The 23434-nt window shown below is 31.7% G+C and overlaps 3 protein-coding genes across 17 annotated transcripts; 1 reads left to right on the top strand and 2 right to left on the bottom strand.

Annotated features, from left to right (window-relative positions):
* Positions 1 to 334: 334 nt before the first annotated feature.
* On the bottom strand, positions 335 to 4221 carry LOC146950474 (Tetratricopeptide repeat (TPR)-like superfamily protein). Of its 5 annotated transcripts, none has more exons than XM_085746423.1 (3): positions 4024 to 4221; positions 1346 to 2332; positions 335 to 858 (listed from the first exon to the last, which is right to left on the bottom strand). In XM_085746423.1, the coding sequence occupies exons 1-2, from the start codon at positions 4074 to 4076 to the stop codon at positions 1348 to 1350; spliced, it is 1038 nt and encodes a 345-aa protein (XP_085602549.1). In that variant the 5' UTR covers positions 4077 to 4221; the 3' UTR covers positions 335 to 858; positions 1346 to 1347. The 5 variants fall into 5 exon arrangements, with proteins under 5 accessions (XP_085602549.1, XP_085602546.1, XP_085602547.1 ...); XM_085746420.1 differs by having other exon boundaries at positions 1309 to 2332; positions 4024 to 4212; XM_085746421.1 differs by having other exon boundaries at positions 335 to 803; positions 1309 to 2332; positions 4024 to 4212.
* Positions 4222 to 5870: 1649 nt separating this feature from the next.
* LOC146950473 (vacuolar sorting protein 18-like) lies at positions 5871 to 11718 on the top strand. 11 transcript variants are annotated; one of them, XM_085746383.1, is made up of 11 exons: positions 5871 to 6018; positions 6367 to 6557; positions 6874 to 7032; positions 7402 to 7614; positions 7733 to 7872; positions 8029 to 8124; positions 8851 to 8982; positions 9178 to 9333; positions 9468 to 9629; positions 10761 to 10880; positions 11305 to 11718. In XM_085746383.1, exons 8-11 carry the CDS (start codon positions 9238 to 9240, stop codon positions 11422 to 11424), a joined length of 498 nt encoding a protein of 165 aa, XP_085602509.1. In that variant the 5' UTR covers positions 5871 to 6018; positions 6367 to 6557; positions 6874 to 7032; positions 7402 to 7614; positions 7733 to 7872; positions 8029 to 8124; positions 8851 to 8982; positions 9178 to 9237; the 3' UTR covers positions 11425 to 11718. The 11 variants fall into 11 exon arrangements, with proteins under 11 accessions (XP_085602509.1, XP_085602511.1, XP_085602508.1 ...); XM_085746385.1 differs by having other exon boundaries at positions 8833 to 8982; XM_085746384.1 differs by lacking the exon at positions 5871 to 6018 and adding an exon at positions 6093 to 6283.
* Positions 11719 to 22524: 10806 nt separating this feature from the next.
* Positions 22525 to 23032, bottom strand: LOC146950472 (Wound-responsive family protein). Its single transcript, XM_085746419.1, has one exon. It carries the CDS (start codon positions 22968 to 22970, stop codon positions 22707 to 22709), a length of 264 nt encoding a protein of 87 aa, XP_085602545.1. The 5' UTR covers positions 22971 to 23032; the 3' UTR covers positions 22525 to 22706.
* Positions 23033 to 23434: the final 402 nt, after the last annotated feature.

The raw sequence follows: 23434 nt of genomic DNA, 5'->3' as shown, positions 1-23434 counted from the left end.
CCCAAACTCGATTTCCGATGGGTTTCCCTGGCTTTGCCCCTCAGAAATTTGTCAGGGGTTCAAGGTCCTGTCAAAGATCCTAGGCAAACATGCACATTTCGTATAGTGTATGGTGAATAAAGAAGAAGAAGAAGAAACTACGATTTTATATGACAGCTCATCAATAATTTTAATTTATCTTATGAGATTAATTTACATGCATGACAGTGTAATTTTTTTTATGCATATGTCCAATCAATAATGGACAAATTCAATTAAAACCTTTACAAATTTAGATATCATTTTGAAATCATTTTGAAATGTCGGTAATGGGGGAATAAATTCATATTATAATTTTAAGAATCAAATTAGATATTTATACTTGTTCGTTTTTTTTATCAAAATAAACATTTGTGTCATGATAAAATAAATACTGTCCCCTTGAGCTTCACTCAATTGATAGAGACATTACATAATATATGTCGGAACCGGAGCTCAAACCCCAAACACTCCACTTGCTCATCTTAAAAGGTGAATTTGTAACCACCAGGCTATTTCACCATAAAATATATTTATATATATATATATAAAAAAAAAAATCCTGAGATGATTTGTGGTTAAATCTAACACAACCCAACAACCACACAAAATTAGTTTATGAGGTGAAGATCATTTCCACTTATAAACATTTCTTCATGTATGTAGGACTCTTAACAAAGGAAATATGTAGCCGCTTTAGCAAGATTGCAATTGCAATCAACTACATGTGTGAACACCTCTAGACAAACTTTGCTTGAAACTTTGGAGAAGACGAGAGGAGGTTCCTACAGTTGGAAATAAAGTGCATCATATTCAATGGTGTCACTCGTATTACAACACCTATGCAATCAAATTCAAAAATGACATTAATCGAACATGATTGTGTAATCCAAATAAGAGCATAAAGAAAAAATATATTCTCTCTCAGAAAATCCTGACAATGCAAATTTGAAAATTAGGTAATTCCAACATAGAATATTAACGGAGCCAATTAAAATAAGATTGCCATTATGTGCCCTTTCAACACAATAAATTCTGCATTGAAAAAAATTAGACAAACTATACAGTCTCTATTTGATGACAAAATTCAAGGTATGCCTTAACAAATTAGTGGATCATTCTCATAACCCACAGTAAGTAATGATGAAATTGAACTTATCGTCGTTATCGATGTTATGCTCTCCAGTTGCAATGTTCAAACATGACTATGGCAGTCACTCATGAGGTTCAACATCACATTCCAACGAAGACAAGGCATATAATAGTTCATGGCAATGTAAACTTCCATACCTTAAGAACCCAATCAGCTGAAATTAAATACACAGACCTTTAAGTCTTTCTTTGCCTTCTTTTTGTCTTGAAATCTCCTGGACCAGCTAGACAAGTTGATGATGAATTCATCTCTTCTAAAAGTTCTGTTGCTAACTCAATCTTCTCTGTTTTATTTAAATTATGGATTAGTGATCTGTAGATTTGAATTGAAGGAAGAATCCCCTTCAGTTTCATCTCCGTGAAGAATTTCAATGATTCTTCGATATTTCCTGCTCGGCCAGAAATATCAATTAAAGCAGTGTATGTAAGCAAATCCGGTTCGTTTCCATTCTCCTTCATTTCCTTAAAATATTCAAAGCAAATATCAGATCTTCCAACCTTTCGCAATCCATTTATTAGAGTATTGTACGAAATAGTATCCGGAACAAAGCCCGTTTCTTTCAAGGACGCAAACATGTCAAGCATTTCATTCACACGGCCTGTACGGCCCAAGATATCGAGGATAATATTATATGTGATCAAGTCGAGACAACTATTGTTCTGTCTTCTAAGATGCTCAAATATCGCCAAGGCACTATCCTTCTGTCCACTTTTGGCAAAAGCAAAAATGATCTTGTTTATGAATGATGATATACTGGAACAACTTGTTTCTGATACTATTTCTTTAAGAAACTCCATAAACTGATTTACTTCTCTGAAAGCCTGGGCAAATTTAATGCATGAGGTTGCACTTGGGGATTCACCTGACAATAATAATTTCTTGAGCATTTGACATGAAAGGACAATGTCATTCTTTTGACTTGCTTCCACTAATATGAGATTATACATATTAGGTGAAACAACGATGTTCTTATCATTTAAAATTTGTAGCATTTGACTTAGGGCTGAAAGGTTTCCCACCTTGCACATCTTATCAATATATGCACAATAGACTTCAGCACTGGTTGTTGAAGCATTTTCGATGGTGGCGTGAAATTCCTTCAAGACTTCGCTTGTCACTCTCTCTATGTCAACAGATGTCTCCGTTGAAAAAGCCCGTAAACTGCCAATGGATTAACTATTACTGGTTAAAAACTGCCCAATTCGAAAGAGATTGGTTGACATGGGAATGATGAAGTCAATATTGCAGTTAGGGTCATCAATATTTAGACCAAAAAACAATTTTCAGTTAATTTACTGTACATTCTTCATTAAGAAGTTTAAGTTAGTGATAATCTAACAGGCTACAAGTAAAAACAAATATCCAAAAGTCGTCAATTGATGTTTTAGACAGGAACTCTGAAAAAGAAAGGGAAAATTCATAGAAAAATCTAAAGAAAAGCATAGTTTTATTGGACGAATTATAGAGAATAAGAAAGTCCTCTCCTCTAAGGGTTTCACTTCAACAAAGGGTTTAATTCTCTTTTCACACGGAAGCTATCAAATTCACAGAATGCCCTCTCCCTTCTAACCTAACTCTTATTTAAGCTAAAACACCCCTGTCCTTCCTACCGCTCAAACTATTGATATTCTACTCAACTAACTTGTACCGTCTGTTTATATTTGGGAACCTTTACAGTTTTCGTGCCAAACGCCATACAATCTAAAACTGCAACAAGGTCACAGCATAGTTTTACAGTTGTATGAAGTCCTACCGGCTCTATCAACAAAAATTCACCCCTTCCTTATGCCAATTTCCTATTTCCATCACCTGATCCGATACTAAAAGCTCTTGTGTCTCAGCATTTCAAATTCAATGATTGCATCAACCTCTTTGAAATGAAATTATGGGTGGTACAGCTGTGCGCTTCAATTACCATTGGGATTCACTCATTTTTTCTTTCAGCTTCACAGTTTTAGGTTGATACTCATATCCCATTTTCATGTTGCACAAACTTGAGGCTTCGTGTTCCACTTTGTCCAGTGGAATTTCCTCCATTTCCATAACCACCTCATCCCTAACTTTCTCTCATGAAACACTGGATTTGAGACAATGGGCAACACAACCTGATTATCAAAAACAAGAGGCATCTATACGACGTCCCCAAATCTCAGCTCTTTAAGTAAATCTAGACAATCATCCTCTCCCTACCTACGCGCGCGTGCAAAATCTAAAAAATTAGCCAAACAGACTATTACTCTCTTGGTAAACACCAGTAGATCTATACAGAACTTTCAAAAACTCTAGCAAAATGCCATTTTGAAGTTACATTAACCTTACAGGATATGCATTTTCCACCAGACCTAAAGCTTATAGCTAATAATCGCACACTCGCTACTTTTCTACTTAAGATAGCCAACATGATAAAAAAAAAAAAGCGTCATTAGCTACACTAAGTTTAGGTGGTGACTCATTATACTGAATTGGGATTGAAGACGAGGTTCATATCTACATAGATACACAGTAGAGAATCGTATTGATTGAGTTTAGTTTAGCATTGAATCGAGTAAAGATCGGCATGTATCATTGGATACTGGTAACCACGGTTTTCAATATGTCTGAGCTGACACACCAGTACGTTTTCAGAATAAAACCAGATTGAGCATCAATAATAATAAAAACAATATAATTGTTCAACTGAAGTGGCAGTTCTCACGGGTTGGACCGACTTTACTTTCAACAATCACGACAACATACATACATAATTTCATTAAAAACGTTAAGCTATTTGATTTAAGCTAACTATCTACATAAATATAAAAAATGGATTGAAATTTTAAATTTAGGAAATAAGAAGATGACGAGAATCATACCATTTGGTTGTTACAAGACGAGAAGAGTAACGGGAGATAGCAGCAAACATCATGAATCAAATATCATTCAGGCTTGACAGCCACGGAGGCATGAATTCCGGCGGAGTAACGGCAGTGCCTGTTGTTCGTGTGAGCTTCCCTCCATTGTGTTCTTGAGCTGAATCAATTATTTTGTTTAATTTGTACAGAAAATCAATAACACTATATTTTCTTTACTCTTTTTTATTTTAGGGTTAAATATGTTTTTGGTCCCTATAAATATACCAACTTTTCGTTTTAATCCCTCTAAAATTTTCCTTCAACTTTTAGTCCCTATAAAATTTTCAATCACTACTTTTGGTCCCTATTTTTAAGTTAATTTTTGTATTCTTTAATGAAATTGTGCAGAAATATGTAGAATATTGTAAAAAAAATTCCCCCAAAAAATTAGAATTTTTTAACTAAACATAAATTAATTATGAATTTTTAACCATCAAACATATAAAAATTCATATTAAATTTATATTTTGTTAAAAAATTCTAATTTTTTTGGGAGAGATTCTTATAATATTATGAATTTTTCTGCAAAATTTTATTCAAAAATATGTATTCTACATATGAGTTTACTTTAAAAGAGGGACCAAAAGTGAAAATGAAAAATTTTATAGGGACTAAAAGTTGAAGGAAAATTTTAGAGGGACTAAAACGAAAATTTGGTATATTTATAGGGACCAAAAACATATTTAACCCTTTATTTTAATAGTAGAATAAAATTAATTTTTCTCTATTTATTTTAGGGTTAATTATTGAAATTGATCCCCTAATTCACGTGAAGTCTAAAAAATAACTATGTAAAATAAAAATATTCAATATTCTTGTTATTTATGACCTTGTAATATAAGTATTGTAATATAAGTACGTGAAGTCCAAAAAATTAATCTAAAAATTAAATTTTTTCATGAATTTTTAAAAAATTTAAGTTCATTATTTGCAGAGACATATATAAAAATACATAAAAATGAACAAAGTTTCGTAACATTTCATATATGTTTCAATTTTTTTAACCAAAATGTATAAAATTGAAATTTTGTTTCTGGTAAGTGTATACTCACAGGTCAAATTTCATTTCTTATTTTTGTAGACAACATAATAAGAACATTCACAATGAAATTTTGCAATTTTTAAACCAGAGACAAATTAATAAATTAATTATAAAAATTAATTATAAATTGTTTAAGAAATTCATAATTATGGGAGATAAAAATTCATAGTTAATCGGCCCTTAGTCGAAAAAAGTCTTTTTTTTTGTGTAAAACCATATTTTAACGTCTAAAACATGCCTGAAAAAAAATCATGAAAAAATTCAACTTTTATGTCACTTTTTTGCAATACGCGTATATTACTCGGAAAAAAATAAGTAGAATCTCAACTTACAAGGCTATAATATATGTTTTTATTTTATTTTACAAAGGTCATTTTTAGACATCGTGTATATTACGAGGTCAATTTAAACCATTAACCTTTTATTTTATTTTATATAATAGACCAGCACCTTGAGATTCAAAGAACACATGTATTATTTCCTAAATTACTTAATAAGTTACGCTGACGCTCTCTAAAAAAAGCTTACGGGTTGAATTAACGACTTTATGGTGAATCAATTCTTTATCAACGGAACTAATTTTTATTAAAAAAAACACCCTCGTTTTGACATGATAGACAATATTTTTTTGTTTTTAAAAAAAATACATTCTATAAAATAAAATAAAATAAAAAATGAATTTATGGATACACACTTAACTTTTAAAGAGAATTTTAAACCTATTTTTAAATTTGTAAATTATTACAGATGAAATTAAAAAAAAAATTGTTTTCATTTCATAAAAATTAAAATATAGAATTGAATTAATTAACAATGAACCAGGGATCCATTTTCTTAACTTCTCATTTCCGCTTCGAATGCCAATGCGGTGAAGCAGTAGGAGAAGGATCCATCGCAGTGTTACCTAACTTGAGGTGCTTTCAACTTTCTTCGTATCCATCGTTGAAATTTTCTTCGTTTAGTAGCGTAGCGTCGTTCTCTTTTCCTCAAATTGAAGCTTGTAAAAATTGTTCAAACTTCATTGCATTTATAAAATCTTAAATCAATTCATTGACATAGAAACGAGGAATTTAGAAACTAAAATTTCAAAACATGGATGCTTTAGTTCAATGGAAAATGGAGAGGAAGATTAATGTTGAAAAATATGAACGTTTAAGCTTTTTCTACTATCACAATCAAGTAAGCCCTTTCGTGAATTTTATGTATCTTCTTAATCTTTATTTCAATGATTATAATTTTTGTCAAAAATATCTACTTGATAGATGGATCAAGGGAAGGGAGGCAAGTGTTCATGGTGGACCTTCTAGAACGACATGCTGCAAAGGTGTGTGTTGTGTGGTCCAGATTTAATGTCACGGTGACATTATGTCACCAAAGTGCCACCCTGCTGGAAATGATGTCATTGTTATTGGATGGGTTATCATGCATGATTTTGGGGGTGGTGATTCACATGGTAAAGTTTCAATTTTTTTTGTTGTTACTCTGTGGATACACATTTTCTATTGGTTTTTAATCTTGCTGTGTGTTCTTCATAATTTAAGTGAATTGACATTTTTGACCCCCCTTTTGATATGGGAACTCAAATTTAGTAACTTAAAAATTTTAGATGTCTAAATTGGCAATTTAATAGTTATTGAAGTGAAATTTGGAGCAGGGGTACGATGTTTCAAATTTTGAATTGTTCTTATTGGTTGACAATGCTTTTCTTGAGCTTGCTGGAATTTGAAGTTTTGTTTTAGATAGGTAAATTTTAGTGGTTAATTTGTTAGGAATATGGAGAATTTGTTAGCAGCAGGTGTCAGGAATATGGAGAATTTGACAGCAGCAGGGATTGAACCACAAACCTCCTTAATACTCTTTCGGCGTCCCAATTGACACCACCGGGCTACACCTTCGAGTACCTGGAGTTTGGAGTTATTTTTTTTTAGGTAAATGTCAGTGGTTAATTTGTTAGAAAGAGGGGGAATTTGTTAGCAGCAGGGATTGAACCACATACATCCTTAATACTCTTCTGGTGTTATAATCCCTATCACTGAGCCACACCTTCAGGAACCTGTAATTCGGAGTTTTTTTATTAGCAAATGTTAGTGGTTGTTTTTGTTAGGAAGATGGGGAATTTGTCAGCAGTAGGGATTGAACCATGGACTTCCTTCATAATAATCTTTCAGTGTCTCAATCCATACCACTGGGCTACACGTTTGGGGATTTAGAATTTGGGTTTTTTCCTATGCGTTTATATTCTGATTGTTCAATTGAGTTGAAGAGAGTCTGAAATTTTATTCTCTGTTGGAGTACAGATTTTGATCTATCTGCTGGTCGTCCTTGGGACCAGTCGATCCACATAGTTTTTGTTGATCCAGGAGGGTGTCATTGTATTGCCACTGTTGTTGACCAGGGGGGAGCTGAAACTTTCTATACTCATGCAAAATAGACCAAGCCGCGAGTTTTGAGCAAGCTGAAAGGTCTTGTTGTTAATGCTGTTGCGTGGAACATGCAACATATAACTGAAGGTAGTTAGTTAATCGCTTGTCTCACTGATGATGACTATTGCACAGTGATTTATGTACAACGAAGACCTCGACATATTAATTTTGTGCTTGAGGTTCTGATTTAACTTTAAAAATGTAGCTTCCACGAAGGAAGTCATTATCGGTACAGATAATGGTCAACTTCATGAACTGGCTGTGGACGAGATGGACAAGAAGGAAAAATATATCAAGTTTCTCTATTAACTGACACAACTTCCAGAAGCTTTAATGGGTTTACAGGTATATCTTCTTTCTGTTTAGTGTTGTTGGTTCTATTTTTGAAGATATTGTCGATGGTTTCATCCTATTTTTTGAGAAATTAAAGTCAGAGACTCTTTTCTAGGTTCCAAGTGTGATTAAGGCCTTCAATTTCTGGTACTTGTCCTTTCTGTTCAGATGGAAACAGCTAGCGTAATTAACGAGACTAGATATTATGTGATGGCAGTTACTCCTACTCAGCTTTACTCTTTCACTGGCTTTGGATCACTAGAAGTAAGTAAATGCTATAAAGTTGCATATTTCTGGTTTTCCTTTTTCTTTTCCTCTTTGGGTATATTTCATGCCAATGGAGGCACACAATGCAAGCATAATAACATAATAAAATAAACATTTGAGTCATAACACAACTTTTTGTTTTGTATAATGTTTAATTTGGATTGAACTCTCTGTCTTATGCATGTGCCTGCATCGTCTTATCTCTCCATCTGGTTCATTTGGGTTTGTTTTTACCATGTCTCATTGTGGTCTTATGGTGCCGTGTAAACATGTCAACATGAGAAATTTTCTGTAAACACTAGACTAAGAATTCTTGAGAACAGTGGACGATCTTCACTAAATTTTATTTGTAATTTACACATTCATAGTGAAATTTGTTTACTCCCTTCCGGAAGACGTAGCCCTTGATTATGGGGTGAACCATGTTAATATGTTTGTATTCTTTGTGTGCTGTATTTTTCTATCTTGCCAGTTTTAGCTTTCCTTCTTTCCGGTTTCATTTCCACTGTGCACTTTCATCTACATTTTCTCAAACATCGGCAACATATAATATGTAGATTAATTACATAACTAAAAACAACAATATGAAATTGCTATAATACCCCTTTCTAGTGCATTTTTATCTTAAATAAAACATAATGTTATGTATATTAGTAAATACATTTTAAGTCTATATTATGTTATAATCTAATCTAACATACACAGAGGTTCATACATTTTTAGAGATAATATAGAGAGGAAGAAGCGAGAGATGAGACAATAGCATTTCTTAAACAAACCGATGGCTTGCTGAAGATTGAGGATATCTTACCGTTCTTTCCAGATTTTGCCCTGATTGATGACCTCGTCTTCAAGGTACAACTATATTTGCTCTTAGATTTCCGTTTCAATTGACAATTTTCAAGGTATACCAATGATACTTGATGGTTCTTTTTTTAATTGTTTATTATCAGTCCGTGTAAATTAAAATTGCATGGCTTCCTTTCAAACTATTAATTAACAAAACATGTTATATGCCAAGTCATTCGATGTTTACCTGAACTCATGCAGGAAGCTATCTGCTCATCATTGGAGGATTACAACAAACAAATTGAACAGTTGAAGGAAGAGATGAATGACACAACCCATGGGGCTGATAACATCAGAAATGATATCAGTGCACTTGCTCAAATATGCCACTGTTTCGATCAAGATGAAGAATGCGGGGTATTGATCTTTCTGATATATGCATTTGAAAAGTTGCACCACTGTTAGTTATTCAGTTTTTAATTGTTAGATGAACTGTTTTTACTTGGTTATATGAATCTGCGGTTGTGATGATTATTAATCTGAATCCCTAGGCATGTCGGCGGAAGATTCTAAATGCGAGTAGGGAGTTCGGCATGGGCCGTCGTTATACATCAGTAGGACAAATGGCTCCATTTTATGTGTTTCCGTGTGGACATTCCTTCCACACACAATGCCTGGTTGCCCATGTGACTCGTTGTACTGTTGAGACCCATGTGAGTATACAAATTGTTTCCATATTTACGCGACATCTCTTTATGACTATCTGTCGTGTATTGCTATCTGAAAGTTTATTGTTCCCAGCGGTACCTCCAATTTTTTTTATCAGAATCAATGAGTGGCATCATTCGAAATGAAGAGACCATTGAATTGGACATTGTGTTAGATGAGTTGAATTTAAGTGCCAATGTAACTAAGTTGAAAGGGCACACTTGTCTTTGGTCTAACTGTTAATATATAGATAGTTTGAGAGGTTATATCCTAACCCTCTTTCTTCGTTGCATTAAGTTTATTAATATGACACATTGACATAAATATACAATAGTTGAATACAAAAACGCTGTTTACATATAGTGAGACTGCCACCTCGGATGAGATATGACCTGAAGTTTGATTTATATAAGTGGGAGACACCCCTCACCTTATACAAGTCAGTTTTACAAGGGTTGAACCATGATCCATCAGGTCACCCGCTATCAGGTCACTTGAGCCACGCTCCATATGTTCATCCCTGGGCGTGAGTGTGTGTGTCTGTTGAGAGTCCCTGGATGAGATATGACCTGAAAATGTGTTTATAAGTGGGGGGCATCCCTCATCTTTCAAGCCAGTTTTACAAAGTTCAAGTTAAGCCCAACTCAAATTTTAATAAAACATATAGAATATAAGTTATAATTGGAGTCATATAAGAAACTTTGGGTTGTAAAGTACGATACTTAGGGCTACCTTATAGTATTTGGCAACCTCAATAGAGGGCTACCTTATAGTATCTGGCAACTCAAATTAAGCCCAACTCAAAATTTAATAAAACATATATAATATAAGTTATAATTGGAGTCATATAGAAACTTTGGGTTGTGAAGTACGATACTTAGGGCTACCTTATAGTATTTGGCAACCTCAATGGCTTGTAAGAATGAAAGGTGTATATCTACAAATGTAACTGGTAATTTTAAATATTTACCTATTTATGGTCATGTCTTGACAATATAGTTAGCGTTTCTAAGTTGTATATAAGTATAGTTGTATTCGACAGAATCCTGTTCGCATTTTCTTGTCATCGCCTCAAACTATACTTATTATCTCTCCAATATCCTCGTTTAAATAAATTCTTTTGGGAAATGTTGCAGGCCGAGTATATTCTGGATTTACATAAGAAACTTACTTTGATAAGCAGTGAAGCAAGGCGAGAATCCAATAACAGTCTTGCTTCAGAGGGGTCCATTCCCAGCACAACTTCTGTTCATAAGGTTTGTTCAGAACTTTCTTTCATGCATCAGTGATATGTATCAGTTGGCAATGGAAGAAATTTTGTTGCTCTGTACTTCGTTTTATCTGCATTGAAGTTTCAGCTTCAAATTCATTGTACTTGCTTAGATGTAGTACCAGTACCACACATCAGATCGATGACAGGTCCAGTGTCTGACTTGTGACAGTCACTAACACATGTGGTCACGTTCAATTATTGTATTTTTTCAAACTATTACCAGTGTCGATGTGTTAGTGTCGTGTTTGATGTTCGTGTCTGTATCGGTGCTTCATAGCTAAGTATTGCATTTTACTTGCTCAGTAGTCCAAGTTCATTAGGCATGAAATGTGGTACTAAATGCTGATACTTTATGAATTTGAACTATATTGAATATTTTGTTTACTCATGTAACCAATTGATGGCAGCTTCGATTGCAACTAGATGATGCTATAGCTGGCGAATGTCCATTTTGTGGTGACTTGATGATCCAAGAGATTTATTTGCCATTTATCCTTCCTGAGGAAGATCAGCATGTGGTATCGTAGGAGATAAAACACAACGTTGGAAACCAGAGAAGTATCCCATTAGCGGTCTGATTTGGAATTTGCTTGCATTCTGTGAATTTCTTCTGTTCATCTATGTACCATAAACACAGTTCTTTGCAGTGTGATTTGTTGTGATATTTCAATTCATTTTATTTTTTTAGTCACATTTTTTCTTTTTATTTTGCTGTTGGCTCTCTGATTTTCTGATTGCCATAGAAACTTTTTTTACCTCTATCCTCACTGTAAATCCCGTTACCTTAACGTAATTTAGAGTTGCAACAAATTTTGATCCTACATAGTATTTTTCAATGTTGCTTTAGCTTCTTGACTATGTAGTATGCTGACTGCCCTCTCTTTCTTTTTTATATTTATTCACTCCCTTTCAACAAATTGCATTGGTATTTTGTTAGAATATGCAAATTGGTTCTCAAAATTGTGAATATCGATCGTGTGAATTTTATAAATTGTCAACTACATCTCTGGAATTATAATGTGCATGTCAAAATAGATTATCTTTAATTTCCATGGTTAACAGCTATGATGTGACACATTATATGAAGATATTACATTTTATGTAGATCTCACATCAATATCACCAAAAACTTCATTTACGATAAATCCATGTATTTTATGTCAATTTTAGAGTTGTCAACTTGCGATCCAAACAATTTAAATAAATTTTACTGCATTAATATGAGATTCACAACGCAAATGTTTTGAATATTGTGATGGATAGGATTTCTTTAACTTCATATGAATTTTACTTTTTAGGTTAATCTATGTTAAAAATCCAAATCATGAAACCCTTAACCTAGAGATTGGGATTCCAAAATAGACTATTTCTTATTTCGTATTTGATTTTGCAATTTCTTGTGTTTGATTTTGGATTTTGTGTTAATATAATATGCTTACTCAAACTCATTCTTCACATTTGCCTAATTACATAATTTTCTATGTCCCTGACTCTATATATATATATATATATATATATATATATATATATATATATATATATATATATAGAGTCAGGATCAGCATGTGGTATCGTAGGAGATATATATGAGTCAGGATCCGTTGACACCAGGTGTCAACGGATTCGTTGACACCAAATCTCAACCGTCGATTTCATTTAATCCAAGGTTAATAATAGTGCCACGTTTTCATTTATTGTGTATCCTTTTTTTCAATCACACACTATTATTGTTTTTTGCTCTATCTATTTAATGCAATGCAGTAAAGACAATCACAATTACAGACCTGGATAGAAGCAATTCGAACCCTCAATTGTTTGTGTTCAACTGTTCATCCCTCAATTGAATCTTCATATGTGGTTGTGTTTAACCTCTCTCATGAATCTTTTATTTGCTCTCTCATGAATCTTTGTATAGAATTATGATCCTCTGTACAGCTCAATTGATCGATGGACACAAACAATCAATTATGACATTGGTGCAACGCCACAAATTTGATTAAACTTGAGACTCACAAATTTCCACTTGATTTATAATTTCATCACATCATTAAAGGTTCACCGTTACAATTATGATTACGGCATAAAAAAAATCTCAACAAAGTCACTCCAAACGTGGGAGAAGAGATCACATCATTAATATGATTACGGCATAAAAAAAAATCTCAACAAAGTCACTCCAAACGTGGGAGAAGAGATCACATCATTAATCAGTTATGGAGTATTTTAATTTTGGAGACGAGAGAATAAGGAGAATTATGATATGATCATGTTTCCAATTTGGATTTTGTAATCATTAAAAACAATAATAGTGTGTGATTGAAAAAAAAGGATACACAATAAATGAAAAAGTGGCACTATTATTAACCTTTGATTAAATGAAATCAACGGTTGAGATTTGGTGTCAACGATGGTGTCAACGGATCCTGACTCTCTCTCTCTCTATATATATATATATATATATATATATATATATATATATATATATATATATATATATATATATTGGCATGTGAGATTTCATATTGGGAGGGTTGTATAAGTCGCAGAAGAAGAAATGTAATCTTCTCAAACTATTATGATCTCATTGTTTATATTTTTCTCTTCATTATTCAACAAGTGAGACTATTGCAATACATATTTTATACTAGTTTTATTTCTAGCACCTAGAAATTCATGTTTGATACAAAATATTGCCTTCGCTAAATAGTTTTATACTAAATAGTCTTTTCATATCTTTTGTATTGTAATCTATATCATTTAATATGTATGGTGTGGTAATTTTTCTCATTCATTAGATGTTGGTGATTTTGTAACTTTATGTGTTTTGAGGTGCTCGATCATGTAAAAAAATAGGTAGATCCCTTTTTTAGGAAATTACGAAGTTTATTTCAAAATAATTTTAATCGTGTACTCTTATAAAACATATTATGTATTATTGACATTATCACTAAAGTATGAACATTATTGTTATAGTTTATATTCTTCTGAAGTATTATTATTATTATTTTTGTTGAAGTCATATTGCCCACTATTAATATTTATTGTTAAATTTAAAATATTCTACTGGTCCCTCAAAAAAAAATCTATTGTTAATCCGTGCATCGGATAGCACACAAACAATCTTTCTATCAATTTTAATCAATTTAATGTTATTGTCTCTCCATTATTGAAACATTTGTTTTCTATCTTTACCTTATGGACATGATGAGCTTATTATGATTTTATTGTAAGTGAAATGACAAAATAGACAAATTAAGTATTAGGGTTGGGGAATATGGTTTGTACACTATTCTCCAATTTGTTATAGTAGGTATGTTTTTATTTGGGAAATTCAGATAATGTTTATTTCTTTCAATTGTTAATTTACTATTCGTATGTTTTTAATGAAATGGTTATTTATTTTAACATATTAAAACATAAGACTCGTGTCGCACGGGTCGGCCATCTAGTAAAATAAGATATGCATTGTAAGTGTAAATTAGATTTTAAACTTGCGTCGAATTATAATTGTGAGTTTTTTAAAAAAGATAGTTATTATTTTATAAAACTGAGTAATTTTACAAAATAAAACAACAACACCATATTATTTTCATTTGGAGTGAAACACCAATCATCATTGAAGAACCCTACAATACGCCTCCGCAATGAACAACAGAACAAACCCAGAGGTAGCCGCCGTTGCTGAGGAGTGAACCCAAAGGAATCATTACCGCTAAAAATTTGACCGAGGGTTTATAAGATGCGAAACTTGAAGAAAAACAATAAGATGCGAAACTTGAAGAAAAACAATGTCTTGTACTTGGTTGTGAGGGAGAACTGGTACACAGTTCATTGTGTTATCGACGGTGATTTCAATCAGGATTTGATGGATGAAAAACTGAAACTGACTCCTGAATCAATCGTGGATGTATGTGAAACTCTAAATGAGGTCAAAAATGCTATTCAATCTACAACACAAAAGGTGATATTTTTGTTTTTTGTTCTTTCTGATGTTGTTGTTGTTGATTTTTATTCTTTTCTGACTTTGCATTGTTGTTGTTGATATTAATCGGTTACTTATGTTGTTAATTATAGATTGTTGTTCTGTCTCATGATGATAGTGTTGTTGGTTATTTTTATTTTTTTTTGACTTTGTATTGTTGTAGTTGATTTTAATCGGGTGATTATGTTGTTAATTATTGGCAGTTGAGCTCTTATTAACTAAACTAATTTGTATCAGTAGAGCAGATCCCAAGCTACTGTTCTCATCAATTGATTGGAAGATGGTTGAGATAAAAAAAAATGTTGTTCATGAGAACAAGTTTTTTAATAAAAAATACTATTTATTAATGATACAACCACTTAATTTTAACGTAAATATTTATTAGAACTTGTATTGAATTGTAAAAAAATTCATACAAATGTTTAAATTGATTTTACACACACACACACACACACAATATTTTGATATTGGTATTATTGATCTTTCGTCAAATCCATGATTGAAATTTCATCCAAACGTGGAACAAAAAAAATATAAGTAGTGCAAACTAATAAACTTTTACAAAATTCTTATTTAATAATTTTGTTAGGTCTGCAGCAATTTAACCTAATATTTTCCCGCTCATTTGCTGTATTAGGTTAGCAGTAATTTAACCTAACAAATTCCGTCTAAAAAAATGCATCTCACCAATTTCATTCATATCCTCTTGCCTTTATTTTTGTACACTTATTTAATACTAAAAAAATGCATCGCATCAATTTCATTCCTATCATGTTGGCTATATCCTTATTCGTATGTCAATCCCTTTGCAATAAACCTGTGTGGAGCACGGGTCAAATATCTAGTATATATTAACTTTAGCAGCAAATAGTAATTTATAGTGCAAAATATTACCACATTTTTACATAAAAATTATTCCTTTAAGTTGAGCTAGATTTCCTTCCGCGATTTCACAACTTTTCTCTCCGCGATTTAACCGCTTTCACCCAATAGAGGTGGAATAGATCAGAGTAGTTATGGACAAAAAAAAATCACAGCGTTTTCACTTGAATTGTACGACAGTCTGAGTTTGGCAAGAAGAATCGACACATTGGATAGAATCAATTGGTCGAAAGAGAACGACAATCTTTTCAATAACAAGATGGACAATCTGTGTTGTCTTGCACTCGTCTTTGGTACGCTAAGTCTCTAAACCTTGATAATTTTAACAATGTTTACGAGGAAAATAGGATGATAGTACTTAGCAAAAAATTCTTGCTTGAATACCGACAAGAACAGGTAGAAGAACCAAGATGCTCTCTTTGTTATGACTTGTATGCTGCAGACTAAATAACAAAATGTTGTCGCTTTTTCTGTTACAGCTGCATTTACAGAGAAGCCACCTCTAATGGTAAGTGCCCAATATGCCAGATAGAACTCCATGGGTTCATGATATACGTCGCATGTCTAAAAAATAAGGAGTTGTAATGTTTAAAGTAATTAAGTTTGTGGATGTAGATCAGAATGATTCAAGGAGGGTTGTAGTGTTGCGCTCATGTAAATGATCCTTAAAATCACTCAGAGGAGGGTTGGTAGGGTTTGGTTGTGATCCATTCATATGAGATGATGATAACATGGTACCAATAGACCTAATAGAAAATTTCTTAAACCCCCCAAATTACAGAAATATTCTTTTACTGCAATTGAAAGCTTTGAAAACCGATATAACCATGCCTTCTAATTCAATGGTTTTAATCATCAACACGGTTGTTACCAACATGAAAAAATAATATTCCAAAAGATCTGGACAATTGGGAAAGATACATTATCAAAAGCAATGACATCTCAAAAGACACAATCGAGGAACTTATCGCCATGGAACCAGATTACGATGATGAATATGATATGATGCAATTGGCACCTATGCAACTGGTGTCTTTGGTTGAATGTTGATTTAAACAATCACTGTGTGCGTAGCAATTAAAATCACAAATCTTCACGTGACATGATACAATTTTTTTATGCTTTTGTATTGCTACAACTTTTGTTGCATGCGACAATTCTCATTTTTTCTATGTTTAGAAATCTATTTTTTGATTTCATAAAAAAAATCATTTAAGTTACCAATAGATCGCACATAAGAAGAAATATAATCTTCTCAAACTATTGTGATCTCATTATTTATCTTTTTCTCTTCATATTTAACAAGTTAGACTATTGCAATACATATTTTATACTGCTTTTATTTGTAGCACCTAGAAATTCATGTTTGATACAAAATCTTGCCTTCGCTAAATAGTTTTATACTAAATAGTCTTTTCATACCTTTTGTATTGTAATACATATCATTTAATATGTATGGTGTGGTAATTTTTCTCATTCATTAGATGTTGGTGATTTTGTGACTTTATGTGTTTTGAGGTACTCGATCATGTAAAAAAAAATAGGTAGAACTCCTTTTTTAGGACATTAAGAAGTTTATTTCAAAATAATTTTAATCGTGTACTCCTATAAAACATGTTATGTATTACTGACATTATCACTAAAGTATGAATATTATTGTTATAGTTTATATTCTTCTGAAGTATTATTATTATTTTTGTTGAATTCATATTGCTCATTATTAATATTTATTGTTAAATTTTAAATATTCTACTGTTAATCCGTGCATCGGATAACACACAAACAATCTTTCTATCAATTGTAATTGTAATCAATTCAATGTTATTGTCTCTCCATTATTGAAACGTTTGTTTTTTATCTTTACCTTATGGACATGGTGAGCTTAATATGATTTTATTGTGACTGAATCAACAAAATAGACAAATTGAATATTAGGGTTGGGGAATAGGGTTTGCACACTCTTCTCCAATTTATTATAACATGTATAGTTTCTATTTAGGAAATTCAGATAATGTTTATTTCTTTCGATTGTGTTAATTTACTGTATGTTTTTCGTGAAATGTTTATTTATTTTAAAACATATTAAAACATAAGACTCGTGTCGAACATGTCAGCCGTTTCGTAAAATAAGATATGCATTGTAAGTGTAAACTAGTTTTTAAACTTGCGTTGAATCATAATTGAGAGTTTAAAAAAAATGATAGTAATTATTTTATAAAACTAAATAATTTTACAAAATAAAACAACAACACCATATTATTTTCATTTGGAGCGAAACCCAAACCAAAAACACCAATCATTATTGAAGAACTTTACAATACGCCCCCGTAATGAACAATGGAACAACCCCAGAGGCAGCCGTCGTTGCGGAGGAGTGGACCTAAATAAATCATTATCGCTCAAAATTCGAGGTAGGGTTTGTAAGATACGAAACTTGAAGAAAAACAATGTCTTGTTCTTGGTTGTGAGGGAGAATTGGTACACAATTCATTGTGTTGTCGACTGTGGTTTCAATATGGGTTTGATGGATGAAAAACTGAAACTTACTCCCGAATCAACCGTGGATGTATATGGAACTCTAAAGGAGATCAAAAACGCTATTCAATCTACAACACAAAAGGTGATTTTTTTTGGGTACTTTCTGAAGTTGTTGTTGTCGATTTTTATTATTTTCTGACTTTGCATTGTTGTTGTTGATTTTAATCGGTTACTTTGTTGTTAATTATTGATCGTTGTTCTGTCTGTTAATGTTGTTGTTAGTTATTTTTATTCTTTTCTTACTTTGTATTGTTGTAGTTGATTTTAATCAGTTGCTTATATTGTTAATTTTTGACAGTTGAACTCCTGTTAACTAAACTAATTTGTATCAGTAGAGCTGACCCCAAGCTACCATTCTCATCAATTGATTGGAAGTTGGTTGAGATAAAAAAAACGTTGTTCATGAGAACAATTTTTTTAATAAGAAATGTTATTTATTAATGATACAACCACATAATTTTAACGTAAATATCTATTAGAACTTGTATTGAATTGTAAAAAAATTTATACAAATGTTTAAATTGGTATTATTGATCTTTCGTCAAATCCATGATTGAAATTTCATCCAAATGTGGAACAAACAAAATATAAGTAGTGCAAACTAATAAACTTTTACAAAATATATATTAACTTTATCAGCTAATAGTAATTTATAGTGAAAGATATTACCACATTTTCACATAAAAATTATTCCTTTAAGTTACCATTAGATTGCACATAACTTTACCATACTCAACATCAAATAAGATTTACATTTCGCTCAACATTAAACCACATAATGAATAACATGATGGTGAGATGAAAGGAGATTCAAAATGACAAAAACAAAAAATAAATCTGAAGCGAAAAAAATAAAGAAAATAAAATAAGCATCATCGTTCTCTGATTGTCTTGTTATTTCTTTCCATAAGATACTATTTTCTTTCTATCCATATTTTTTGAAGATGAACAACATTTTTTATATTAAATTGCATCAAGCAAATTGAACAAAAAAATGAGAAAAAAGAAAATATCTAAATTGTCGTAGATTTGTAGCTTCAACTACCACCACTGCTCTTCACTGCAAATCTTCATCTCGTATGTGAACCTTCATTCATGTATAGAAAAATTGTAAAGAATTTTTTGATAAATCACATTGTCAATCTTTTCACACTGCAAATGAAATTTGAAGAGAATGATGAAGAAGTTTTTTCCGAGGGAAAGAAAGATGAGGAAGCTAAGACTAAGACAAAAAAAAGAATTAAAGAATATGTTAAATAGAGAAAAAAAATTGACATAGAAAGAATTGCCGTTCATCTACATATGAGTTTAATAAGAGTTTTTTTTTTTTTTTTCCTAATGCAGTCATACAAGTCTATTGGTTTACTCAATATAATATTAATAGACAAATGTTATAAGAAGTATCTCTCCAAATTCCACATAAATTAGAGAATGGAGTTTTACATTACCAACTTATATGGTTTTGACACTGATTTTATTTTATGTAGGTTACCTGTCTTGGCATAAATGCACGGCATTAAAGATTAATTGAGAAATATGCTAGATTGCAGTTAATGGGTAAAATTGGTATGATATTGGTAAAAATGGAGGACAAAATTGGCAAGTTGGATACTAGGGTTGAATGACCATCCTCAATTTATATATAATAACTAGGTGCAATGCACGAGTCTTATGTTTTAATATATGTCAAAATATATTTTATATTAGAAAGATGTATATATAATATCTTTATACAAAAACCTACATCTAAAGTTATAGTACACGTGACATCACAATTTTCATTCTAGAATTTATTACTTCTCCAACACTTCTTATTTCTAATGAGCATTAAATTCTAATTTACCTTATAAAAAATGTTTACACATATAATCAATTTGGCTAGACAACATGTAATCTAGCATTAATCATAAAAAGCAATGATGAAAATGGGTCTTTTGCCCTCTTTTGTACCCAAAAAAAAAAAGCAATGATGGAAATTGAGATTCCCAATTTTTTAATTTTTTATTTATAATCCACAATGATGGAAATCAACATTAGAAAGCAACTCAATTTCTTGTTTTGAGTTTTGATATTTAACTTGTGTTTGATTTTGGTGAGAATGATATAGGCTATAAACTATTTCTTCTTGTGTTTGATTTTGGATTTTTGTGTTAATATAATATGCTTCCTCAAACTCATTCTTCCAATAGCCTAATTACACAATTTTTATAAGGTTTTCTTGTTGTAGTTGTATGTTTGAGTTATGAATGTACAAATTAAATTGACGGGTTAGGTTGAATTGTGTGTGACTTTATAGCTCGGGCCAACTTTCAAATCCGATCCTGACCCTAAACCAAACCTTTATTATGTGACATAATAAAAAGAAGGGTAAAATATGCTTTTCGTCCCTGTAATTATAGGTCATTTGAATTTTCGTCCCTGAGCTTACTAATCCTCCCATTTCGTCCCTGTAAAAGTTAATCACTTGAAATTTCGTCCCTCGCCCCTTTTAATCACTGCCACGTCAGCAAATTACGAAAATGGCATGGGAAATGACGAAAATACCCCTGACTTATTTTTTTTCCTTGAACAAAAATTTCAAAATTTTGAAAATTCTTTTTTTAAATTAAAAAAATCTGAAAAAATAATTAAAAATCATAAAAAATTTCGGAAAAAAAATGTTAAAATTAAAACTGAAAAAACTGAAATTTTTCGGAGAAAAAATCGTAAAAAAAAATTCGGGAAAAAACTGGGAAATTTTTTTTTTGTGAAAATTCTTTTTTTAAATTAAAAAATCTGAAAAAATAATTAAAAATCATAAAAAATTTAAGAAAAAAATGTTAAAATTAAAACTGAAAAAACTGAAATTTTTAGGAGAAAAAATCGTAAAAAAAATTTCGGGAAAAAGCTGGGGAAAAATTTTTTGAAGGAAAAAAAAACAAAAAAAATAAGACAGGGGTATTTTCGTCATTTCCCATGCCATTTTGGTAATTTGCTGACGTGGCAGTGATTAAAAGGGGCAAGGGACGAAATTTCAAGTGATTAACTTTTACAGGGATGAAATGGGAGGATTAGTAAGCTCAGGGACGAAAATTCAAATGACCTATAATTACAGGGACGAAAAGCATATTTTACCCTAAAAAGAAAGAAAGTCAAGAGAACAAAAGCTTAAAAAAGAACACATCAATAAATACGATAAAGAACCCCAAAAAAAATACTATAAATTATTCAGGTTAGATTTTTGACACATAGTGGACCAACAAGCAGGAGTAATATATGTAATTTTAGCACTTAGGCCTTAGCATCTTAGGTTGTAAAGTACTAACGTAATAGATCTTAGGTTGTAAATCACCAAACTTTGTCATGTTATAATCCACAATGATGGAAATTAGCAGAATGATTAATTTGGTTGTAAATCACCAAACTTTGTCATGTTATAATCCACCGTGATGGAAATTAGCAGAATGATTAGTTTGGTTGTTGTCAATACTCAATATTGTATGCTAGCTATATTCAGAGACGTATTTGACCGACATTCACAATTTCTAGAAACAATTTGTCAATTTACTCTATTTTGGAAAAAGAAAACAAGAACACCTAATCATCTGGGTGTGGATTATTGAACCTTGACTGCAGCTTGTTCACAAATTTCCATTATCAATCATATTAGTATATATGATAACAAGCTTCATCAGCAGAACACTAACGCAAAAAACACTGTCATTAAATAATAATAATAATAATTAAAAAAACCAAGAACAAATTGTTTAGGAGAAACTAAATTTGATTATGTAAAATGATTTTTTTTACCAAATTTTACTAACATCTGGTCAAACTCCAGCTAACATAATCTCTTTCCCTTAAGAATCGAATGATTAAGCTCAAATAAATATTCCTCAAAAAAAATAAAAACACAAATAAATATTATATTTACAACAAATTTCAGAGAAAATTTATCAGTATGAATTATGAGTACATAACTTTTGAATTAACCCAAAGGTATTTGTTTGTTAATCTTGTGATGCACAAGATTTTAGTAACTGTAGAAGATTTTTATAAATTAATCTAAATTCAAATCTTGTAACTCTTCACCTAGAAATTGGGATTCCAAACCTAATTTATATTTTTTATTTTTAAAATTGGAAGATATTTGTTGAATTTTAGCAATTTTTTTAATAATTTGGTTTCATCATAATCATAATCCATCCATAACTTATGGATTATAACAGTACGAATTTGCTCCAACTGAGAAAAGAAAGTTAAGATCCATTGATTCACTGTACAGCTTAGTTACAAATTTACAATATATATCGAAATCCAAAACCATCACGGTTTTCTCTCCAACTGAGTCAACTCATCATCATCATCCGATTCAACTCAATCCTCCAGCGACTGCGACGATTTCCGGTGAGGTTTCCGGCAAGTTTTTTAGCCTTGACCCCAGCAATTCATGTACATAACTTTCCGAAGAGAATCATCGGTTCTTCTTAACTTCTCATCCGCCTCAGAACTCACCTCCGATACAACAACGCCGGACAACGGCCGGAGATCGGATAAACTTCCGGCGGAGAAGAGACGAGTTCGGTTTTGGTGAATAGATCCAACGGCTGTTTTGCACTTGTGGCCTGGATCGGTGTGACCTTGCGCCACCGCTACGGTTGCCGCCATCCAAACACGGTTCAAGTAACTCATCGTAGTTTCTTCTTCTTTTTTTACTGCGACTTTTTCTTTGGTTCAAGAGAGATATGAAAGGTGTGAGAAGATTAGAGGAAGAGAGTATTTATAGAGGAATTGAGAACCATATATGTGAATATTTTAGTAGATAAGCTCAATAATTGTTTGTTTTTTTCGTGGTGTGGTGGGGTCCATTCCACTCAAGCTACAAACAAATGGGATTTATCTTTGTTTCGGTCACTTTAAATAACATTTTCTAAAAGATTATACTACATCCGTTTTAAAATGAATGTCGTTTTAATGATTTACACACATATTAAGAAATACAATGATTAAAAGAAAGAAAATGATTATTTTACCAAATTATCATTATTAACTATTGGTTAGTTTTAAAAGTAGTACTTTGGAAGTATTGTGCAGAGTATTAATTGGATGGTACAATTGAAAAGAAAAAGTTATTATTGCATTGGAAACTGAAAGTA

Source organism: Medicago sativa, chromosome 2, assembly GCF_051527215.1.
Source record: "Medicago sativa cultivar Bolivia chromosome 2, Bolivia_mono, whole genome shotgun sequence".
Lineage (NCBI taxonomy): Eukaryota > Viridiplantae > Streptophyta > Magnoliopsida > Fabales > Fabaceae > Medicago > Medicago sativa.
The sequence above is the reverse complement of the archived record's forward strand: the minus strand, read 5'-3'. Positions and strand labels throughout refer to the sequence as shown.

What these genes read in the sequence shown, in the direction of transcription:
- LOC146950473 (XM_085746382.1), top strand. Translation starts at nt 9,238, where the DNA reads ATGAATGACACAACCCATGGGGCTGATAACATCAGAAATGATATCAGT. An exon ending in ATCAAGATGAAGAATGCGGG is followed by an intron (nt 9,334 to 9,467) that starts GTATTGATCTTT and finishes CTGAATCCCTAG; the next exon opens with GCATGTCGGCGGAAGATTCT. An exon ending in GTTGTACTGTTGAGACCCAT is followed by an intron (nt 9,630 to 10,760) that starts GTGAGTATACAA and finishes GAAATGTTGCAG; the next exon opens with GCCGAGTATATTCTGGATTT.
- LOC146950472 (XM_085746419.1), bottom strand. Translation starts at nt 22,970, where the DNA reads ATGAGTTACTTGAACCGTGTTTGGATGGCGGCAACCGTAGCGGTGGCG.
- LOC146950474 (XM_085746424.1), bottom strand. Translation starts at nt 3,214, where the DNA reads ATGGAAATGGAGGAAATTCCACTGGACAAAGTGGAACACGAAGCCTCA. An exon ending in TATCAACCTAAAACTGTGAA is followed by an intron (nt 2,333 to 3,116) that starts GCTGAAAGAAAA and finishes ATCCATTGGCAG; the next exon opens with TTTACGGGCTTTTTCAACGG.